Here is a 10,000-nt window from a genome sequence, read left to right as displayed (position 1 = left end):
CTAGGCGGCGGAAGAATTGCTGTTTATTTTTGTAATAGAGATGGTTGTTCTGGTATCTTTTCACCCTGTCGTTGTATCTTTGCATCCTACTACCTAAAGCTTTAATTTTTTGTTTCAGCTTGTCAGATATTTCTGCTATGCTCTCCCTGTAGCGGTTGTTCCGGGCCTTGATTTTAAATTCAGAAGCTATTCGGCGTGTCAGCTTTGCGACCCTGCTGGATGGTGTTTCTGCGTTCAGGTAAGTATGAAGTATGCCAATGTTTTTCCTTATTGCAGTGATCTTTTTTTCTAGGCGGTGTTTCCAGGGTGGTAGTGTGTTCCTCTTTTTAGGTGGAGTATCTTTTATTTTCATGCCTAGCTCTGAGCATACAGTGATTGCTCCTGCATACACGTAGTCTACCACATTTCTTAACTCCCAGGTGGCCGGTAAGTTATTCTGTATGATTTCATTGACTTCTTTTACTTTCTGTTGCATGATCTTTGAGCCTTTTAACCTTGGTATTCTTGGTCTGCTTTCAGGTAACACGCCGGCGTATAGTAAATAGTTTTTCAGTAGTTCCTGCTCTATTTTGCCAGATCCGGGTGTTTCGGGTGTTGGGGTGGCAATTTCTTCCTCAATTTCATCGTCGCATCCCACTGTAGCTCCACGCGGATAGCAGCTGAGTTTTATGTGGTTTAGTTCGGTGTTTGTGAACTTTTCGTTAGTCAAGAGCCATTTGACTCTGTTGGCCAACAGGTTGGCGTATGATTGCTTGCGTGGGTTTAAGTCATTCCAGATGTCTGCTAAAGATTTTCTGTAGTTGGCGTTTGTGTTGAGTTCCAGATCCTTTGCGATGTAATGAACACGTAAAAGTAGGATGTTTTCCTCTTCATTCCATCGTGCTCGTCCATCTCGTCTTGGAACTTCAGCGGGAGGGTTTCTGATCCCGTCCAAGCTTAAGCTCCTTCTTTCCCTTCTGGGAGCATTCGAGATTTGGCTTACGGTACCATCTCGGGGGGCTGTGCCGCTCGCCCCACAGCTTACCCCATCAGGCTCTTCCTCTGGACGGCTCCGAAGAGGGCCAGCCCGCTGCCCTCTACCGCCCTGGTTCATGCTTCTCGTAGTAATGGGAGCAACAAATACATCAGCTCCCAGGCTGCCAACCTTAGGAGCTGGGCGACTCGGGTACGCGGGGCCGTCAGTCCCCGAAAGCTTACGCTTCCCTGCGTATATATATATATATATATATATATATATATATATATATATATATATATATATATATATATATATATATATATATATATATATATATATATATATATATATATATATATATATATATATATATATATATATATATATATATATATATATATATATATATATATATATATATATATATATATTTTTTTTTTTTTTTTTTTTTCACCATTTATCGGGTTGGTACGTGAGACAACCGGGCTGATTCTTCAGCCAAGATTGTTCTCAGGAGCTGGTCAAGAACCTCCTGACTATCCGCGTAGTGCCCAAAATCACTTGCTTTTGGGCTTGACTAATCAAGTAAGTATCAAGTTGCAGCCTCTTTGTATTCTCCAGCATGTGGGCCTCCACCAAGCCGTTTACCGATATTATGAGTGGCACTATAGATGTCTTTCTGAGGCCATAGATCTCCTTCAGTTCAAAGGCCAGGTCGTGATACTTACTGACCTTCTCCGTATAGGCTTTGGTGATGTTGTCGTCAGCGGGAACCGATACGTCTATTATCTGTACAGACTTTTCGGTTTTATTGAACAACACAATGTCAGGGCGATTGTGTGCTATAGACCTATCTGTGACCATGGCAGTGTCCCAGTACAGCTTGAAGATGTCATTCTCCAGCACATCTCGTGGTTGGTAACTATAAAAACTGTCATTACTTTGCAGTAGACCTGTTTTCGTCGCGATTTCCCTGTGGTACACTCTGGCCATGGCGTTGTGGCGTTCCATATAATCTTTTGGGGCCAGTATAGGGCACGAGGATGTGATGTGCTGAATCGTTTCCAGGGCTCTGGAGCACCGTCTGCATAGCTCGGAGGGTATGTTGCGGCCAGTTATTCTCTTTATATAGGCTCTTGTTGGCACCACCTGGTCCTGGATTGCTATAAGCCTTCCTTCGGTTTCAGGGTGTAGGTATCCTGCTTTCAGGTAAGTTAGTGACTCATTTTTTATTATATTATCAGATTTTAAATTTCCAGGATATCTGCCATGGAGGGCTTTGCTGTGCCACTCCTCCGAAAGCTGTTCCAATGATTGTTCCCTGAGATTCAGACATATATATATATATATATATATATATATATATATATATATATATATATATATATATATAAGACAAATTCTTATAGGTTGAAAGGGAATTCAATAAAACAATTGTGTTGCTCTGACAACAAAGATTATAATAGTACAATTACATTGTTCTACTAACTAGCCAACAAACAAAGAAACGACAATTAAAGTTTCTATTCCAAACAATTCCCTTTTTATATGGATTCGAAATGAAAGATCTAATTGATATTGTTGATATTGTTCAGTATGTTGCCTAGTAACAATAATTGTCATAGGATTAAGTATTCAATATATATGCGAACAACAATGACCATGTAATAGATTATTCTAATACAAAACTACTCTTTAAGGAACCCCATTACCATAAAAGATTATTCTTGGAGATGTTATCAATAGCAGTGACTGACAATACTATGAATACAAAACAAGATACTAACAATCTTAATAACATCTACTCCTACTTGATAGAATTATCAAAAAATTTCGCATCCACCATTTCGTAGTTTCAACACCTGAAAATAATGAACAAAATTAAGAAAGTGAATATAATTCTGTGGAACCAAACAGTTGTCATTTATATCTCTCTTTGACGGATGGTGTCATGGTTTGTTTACCTTACACGAATTGATGTCTGACAGAATATATGAGTGTTATCAATAATATTAGTTACTTGTTTAATCTTTATTACTGTGAGAGAGTAGTTGGGTTGAACTATTTTGTTTTTTGAATATTTTGAAATAAGATCAACAGGAAGGAATAAAACCACAATATATGTACGTTAGTTTTGTGAACTTGCTTTTTGTAATGTTTATATTTAATATATATTGCAGATCCTTGAGAAAGGTAAGAAGTCTTACCGAAAGCTTGGATGATATAAAAGTGTATCACTGAATTTCCTAGATCGAAACATCCTAACATTCTTATCTATTAGATATATTGCGATCAATAATTTGCTTACGAATTATATATATATATATATATATATATATATATATATATAAGTATGATAAGGGGTGTGGGAAAATTGATAAGTGTTATAATTTCACTCTTCTTTATTTCATTTAGTCGACGTTTCGATCCCGATGGGGACCTTCTTCAGGACTCTACAATAGCAATAGAAAACAGTCAAAAATATGGCAATCACAAAACATGTAAAAATAGTACATACCGAAATACAGAGTTGTAAAGATCTTATTTGAACACAAATCAATAGCTCTCAAGAAAGCAATGAACAAGAACATCAACAAATTTAGCGAAAAAAGATCTGATATTTCGTTAGCACAAGAGTAGAAATCAATTATCATATGTAAATAAGGTAAACAGAAAAATCAACAAAATGAGAGGTTGTCAAAAATGTTGTCAACCAGACTTGCCACAGAATACACGCACATGACAAATGAAACATAGAATAGCATTAAATCACACTTGGTCGCAGTAATTCACTCTCACCGAACTCAGAACAAATGCGATCATTGAAAGACTCCATGAACCGAATCCAATCCCCTCTCACAGAAATAGTCCGGAACACAGATTTCATTATTACGTTATCCCGACTGTAGAACTTGTGAAAATATTCATTCCATTTGATCCGTCCAATTCTCTGCCACCAAACTGGTCATAATGAATCAAATAAGTATAGATGGAGCTAATATTGTTTACATCCCTTCTGTAATTCATAGAACAAGTGTGTCGTTTAATATGGTACATCTCTAAGAAACATCTTTTCTTTCCACTAACTGCACATTCAAGAATTTTGGTGGAATCATAATCCATTGGGTGATCTTTGTCCCGGGTATGGTCTGCTAGGGCACAAATCTTATTTGGATTCTTGATGTCGCTCTTGTGTTGAGCAATCCTTCTCTTCAAAAGCTGAGATGTCTGACCAATATACACCTCACTACATATTGAACATGGAATACAATACACCACACCACTCATATTATCAACAGTCATCCTATCTTTCACTCGACTGTATAGTCTGTCAATTTTAAAATAAGATTTCGGAATCAATTTAATTTGTGTGGTCTTTAGGAGGTTAATTAATGCATTAGTCATACCATTTATTAGGGGAATAGAAGAGTAAAGAATTCTATCTACGTTCCCAGTGTCCACAGTGGTGGATGCGCCCCTCTCTCCATTCGTTGGCTGTCTCGAAGGAGTGGTATTGTATATCAATCTGGACAACAACCTCTTTGGGTATCCATTCTCTAGCATCAATTGTAACAATAACCTCAGATTCTGCTGCCTTAGACTTGGATGGGCAACTTTTTCGATGCGATTCTTCAATCCTAAAATCATGTTTACCTTTTGTCCATGTGGATGATTGGAAAAATAGTGTAAGTATCTCCCTGAACTTGTTGGCTTTCGGTACCAATCCAGAATCAGCCTATTTTCCGGTGTTCGAATCACCCTTGTATCCAGGAATGGGACACCACTCGCTGTTTCTTCCTCCAACGTAAACTGTATACTTTCATGTTCACTGTTGAACCTGTTTAGAACGAAAGCAACCTGGTCTTTAGGTACAGCACATATTAGATCATCAACATATTTCTTGATGAAAGGAATGTGAAAAGGAATGCTAACAAGAATGCAGTCCAGAAGGAAATCCATTACTACTTCAGCAATGGACGGACTGAAGTTGGAACTGGGTTCCAACTTCAGTCCGTCAGCAGAATCTGAGGTTATTGTTACAATTGATGCTAGAGAATGGATACCCAAAGAGGTTGTTGTCCAGATTGATATACAATACCACTCCTTCGAGACAGCCAACGAATGGAGAGAGGGGCGCATCCACCACTGTGGACACTGGGAACGTAGATAGAATTCTTTACTCTTCTATTCCCCTAATAAATGGTATGACTAATGCATTAATTAACCTCCTAAACACCACACAAATTAAATTGATTCCGAAATCTTATTTTAAAATTGACAGACTATACAGTCGAGTGAAAGATAGGATGACTGTTGATAATATGAGTGGTGTGGTGTATTGTATTCCATGTTCAATATGTAGTGAGGTGTATATTGGTCAGACATCTCAGCTTTTGAAGAGAAGGATTGCTCAACACAAGAGCGACATCAAGAATCCAAATAAGATTTGTGCCCTAGCAGACCATACCCGGGACAAAGATCACCCAATGGATTATGATTCCACCAAAATTCTTGAATGTGCAGTTAGTGGAAAGAAAAGATGTTTCTTAGAGATGTACCATATTAAACGACACACTTGTTCTATGAATTACAGAAGGGATGTAAACAATATTAGCTCCATCTATACTTATTTGATTCATTATGACCAGTTTGGTGGCAGAGAATTGGACGGATCAAATGGAATGAATATTTTCACAAGTTCTACAGTCGGGATAACGTAATAATGAAATCTGTGTTCCGGACTATTTCTGTGAGAGGGGATTGGATTCGGTTCATGGAGTCTTTCAATGATCGCATTTGTTCTGAGTTCGGTGAGAGTGAATTACTGCGACCAAGTGTGATTTAATGCTATTCTATGTTTCATTTGTCATGTGCGTGTATTCTGTGGCAAGTCTGGTTGACAACATTTTTGACAACCTCTCATTTTGTTGATTTTTCTGTTTACCTTATTTACATATGATAATTGATTTCTACTCTTGTGCTAACGAAATATCAGATCTTTTTTCGCTAAATTTGTTGATGTTCTTGTTCATTGCTTTCTTGAGAGCTATTGATTTGTGTTCAAATAAGATCTTTACAACTCTGTATTTCGGTATGTACTATTTTTACATGTTTTGTGATTGCCATATTTTTGACTGTTTTCTATTGCTATTGTAGAGTCCTGAAGAAGGTCCCCATCGGGATCGAAACGTCGACTAAATGAAATAAAGAAGAGTGAAATTATAACACTTATCAATTTTCCCACACCCCTTATCATACTTATAACTATTGTTGTATATTGGAAATTAAAATTGTTGATATATATATATATATATATATATATATATATATATATATATATATATATATATATATATATATATATATATATATATATATATATCGGGTGTCCCAAGGTGAGTGGCCTATTAGATTATTATGGAAACTATTGATGGTAAAGATTTCAAATTTTGTGGATAGATATTTGGCCATGTAAGGTACATTTTTAAAATAATTTCACATTTCCAGTGTTGCCGGATGTACGACAATTTGGCAACAACTTTGTTATTTTGAATGGGACATCCGGTATTTCTATTTTTTTTATGATACTCCGTAAAATATTGAATCTATTCACTCTTACTTTTCCATCCCTATCTTCAACGGTTTTTGAGTTATTAATTATTTTTCGAAATTTTAGATCAAATTGGCGTATTACGAAAATGACTCTAGTTCGCTCAATATTTGAGATTTGAGTCAGAAATTTTGCAAGTCGTTAAATATTGATCTGATTTGTGTCACTCCTTCTGAATTATGGTTGTCAATAATACAGGACGGACCAAAAAAAATCATCATTTGCCAAGTCACAAAATTGTGAAAAAGTCTGTGTAAGTGAATAGAAGAATTGTAGAATGTGTTGAACTGATTTCAAAAATTGAAAAATATACTAGCGGTCTAATTTGAAAAAATAGACTTTTTTATGATTTTGTCACTTGGCAATTGATGATTTTTTTTGGTGCGTCCTGTATTATTGACAACCATAATTCAAAAGTAGTGACACAGATCAGATCAATATCTAACGACTTGCAAAATTTCTGACTTAAATCTCAAATATTGAGCGAGCTAGAGTCATTTTCGTAATACGCCAATTTGGCCTAAAATTTAGAAAAATAATTAATAACTCAAAAACCGTCAAAGATAGGGATGGAAAAGTAAGAGTGAATAGATTTAATATTTTATGGAGTATCATAAAAAAAATAGAAATACCGGATGTCCCATTCAAAATAACAAAGTTGTTGCCAAATTGTCGTACATCCGGCAACACTGGAAATGTGAAATTATTTCAAAAATGTACCTTACATGGCCAAATATCTATCCACAAAATTTGAAATCTTTACCATCAATAGTTTCCATAATAATCTAATAGGCCACTCACCTTGGGACACCCGATATATATATATATATATATATAATAATAATAATAATAATACTCTTTATTTCATATCATGTCTGTACAGTGTACTATACATAAAAGAAATAGTGTCAAATTGCCAAAATTCACAAAAATACTAAAATTAACTCAAATAATCATTAAGACAATATGGTTCCAAACAAATCAAATATTCTCTGACATTTTTCTTGAAATTCTTAAAATCATCCATCTGTTTTATACTATCAGGTAGTTTATTATACAATTTAATACACATGTAAGATGGGTGCTTTTCTGATAGAGATAACCTATGTATAGGATAATGTAAGTTCTGCGATCTTAAAGGGTAAATACTTTTAATTGTGTGAACTGAAAAAATATCTTTGTTCTTGAAAAAGAAAAGCAAACATTCTAATACATAAATACCAAAAATTGTTAACATTTTATTTCTCTTAAATAATCCCCTACATGATTGAATTGAAGTCATTTTAAAAATATACCTCATCACCCTTTTTTGTAACACAAACAATTTATTGACCTCTGAGCTTGATCCCCAAAATATAATTCCATATCTTAAAAGGCATTCAAAATTTGCAAAATAAACTGTTTTCAAATTATTTAGACTCAAATACCTTGATAATGTTCTGATTCCAAATCCTACACGACATAGCTTCCCTGACAGGTAATCTATGTGATATGACCATTTAAGGAAACCATCCAAATATACCCCCAAAAATTTAATTGACTCTTCAATCTTGACATTACAACCTTTTAAATCCAACACATTTTCCCTCATTTTCTGCGATCTGCTTGTGCTAAATAGCACAGCTGATGTTTTATTTTCATTCATTAATAATTTGTTCTTTGTAAACCACGATTTTAATTCATTATAAATTGAGAGTGTTTTTGCCTTGATATCATCAAAATCATTTCCACCAATCATCAAATTTGTGTCATCAACAAAAGAAGTTAACAATTTTAGGATGTCTTCAATAACATCACATATATCTATTATAAAAATTATGAATAGGATGGGTCCTATAACACTGCCTTGAGGTACCCCATAATTTGATTCAATTATATCTGACTTTACATCTTTGCCATTTTTAACAATAGACACTCTCTGCGATCGCTCGGAAAGATATGAAGCTATCCAGTCTTTTGCACTACCTCTAATACCCAGCTTATCAAGTTTTATTAAAAGAAAAGGTCTGAACAAACAGTCATAAGCACTCGCCAGATCAACAAATAAACCCAACCCAAGTTTATCCTCCTCCAGAAGTCCTATAACCCTTTCCGTAAACTGATATAATGCAGTCTGAACAGATCGACCCTCCAAGTAGCCATGCTGAGAGTCATTAAACAGATTGCACTCCTTCATAAATATCAACAGTCTTTCACACATTACATGCTCAAATATTTTGGAAAAACTGGACAGTATACTGATAGGTCTGTAACTTTCAAAACAAGTATCATCTCCTTTTTTATAAATGGGTTTTATCAACGCTAATTTCAAATTCTTAGGAAAAATTCCAAACTTAAGAGAATTGTTGACTATATATGAAATGACACCCTTTATCTCATCTGCACAATATTTCATAATATTGACAGGTATACCATCATCGCCACTACAGTATTTATTCTTTATTTTATTAATTATTTCGACTATTTCATTAGGATTAGTTGGATGTAAATCAATTGACCTGGGGTTGTTTGGTAAATTACAAGAAAAGACCTCATCACCCAAATCACTTAGCATAATGGGAATTTTATCAACTAAGAACTTATTATATTTTTCAGCTATACTATCAGGACCTTCACTAAAAAATTTATTTTTATTTTTACTTTCTGTAATATCATTACAAATCGACCACATTGTTTTATTTTTATTGTCCGATGACTGAATTTTCACATTATAGAAATCGGTCCTAGCTGCTGTGAGGAGTTTATCATAATTTTGTTTTTCAATATTGTATAAAGCTTTACAAGAACTATCATGTGATTTTAAAGTGAGCAAAATGTCTAATTTACGCTTACTCTCCCTAACCTCCTTTGTGTCATAATAATTTTTCAAATTCTTTTTACCCAATTTAACCAATTTCAATGGAAAATGCTCCTCAAATATTAAAAAAAAGGATTTCATAAAAGACTCCCACTGTAAATCAATATTAGATTCTTCAATCGAAAATACTGCTTGCCAGTCCTCCTGTTTCAGACCATCACAGAAATTAATTTTATCCTCTTCATTATAAAATCTACGATAGACTAACCTATTGTTATTATTTTCTTTACTCATGACAGTAAAACTTATTTTTTGTCCGAAATGATCTGAAACAGTAGTACTGAGCACTTCTGAATCAGCATTAAAATTAACAAAAATATTATCTAAGCAAGTACTTGTACAACTTGTAACCCTAGTAGGAACATTTATTGTGGGAAAAAGTTGGTATAAACACAATAATGTAAGGAAATCCGACCTTTTACTAGTATTCTCCAAAATGTCAATATTGAAATCTCCAGCCACAATGATGAATTTGTTTTCCTCAATAATCACAGCAAGAACTTTTTCTAGTTGTGATAGAAACACCTCTATGTCACTTGCCGCACTGCATGGTCTGTACACTGACAGCACAATA

The 10,000-nt window shown here is 34.6% G+C and overlaps 1 protein-coding gene across 1 annotated transcript in view; it reads right to left on the bottom strand.

Moving 5' to 3' along the window:
• Window positions 1-1,093, bottom strand: part of LOC123678664 — a 3,489-nt gene extending 2,396 nt beyond the window's left edge. Inside the window, exon 1 of the mRNA XM_045615801.1 lies at window positions 1-1,093. This exon is cut by the window's left edge and continues 2,396 nt beyond it. Coding sequence (XP_045471757.1) covers window positions 1-1,093 — 1,093 coding nt within the window.
• Between the last annotated feature and the right edge of the window lie 8,907 nt (window positions 1,094-10,000).

Source organism: Harmonia axyridis, chromosome 4, assembly GCF_914767665.1.
Source record: "Harmonia axyridis chromosome 4, icHarAxyr1.1, whole genome shotgun sequence".
Lineage (NCBI taxonomy): Eukaryota > Metazoa > Arthropoda > Insecta > Coleoptera > Coccinellidae > Harmonia > Harmonia axyridis.
The sequence above is the reverse complement of the archived record's forward strand: the minus strand, read 5'-3'. Positions and strand labels throughout refer to the sequence as shown.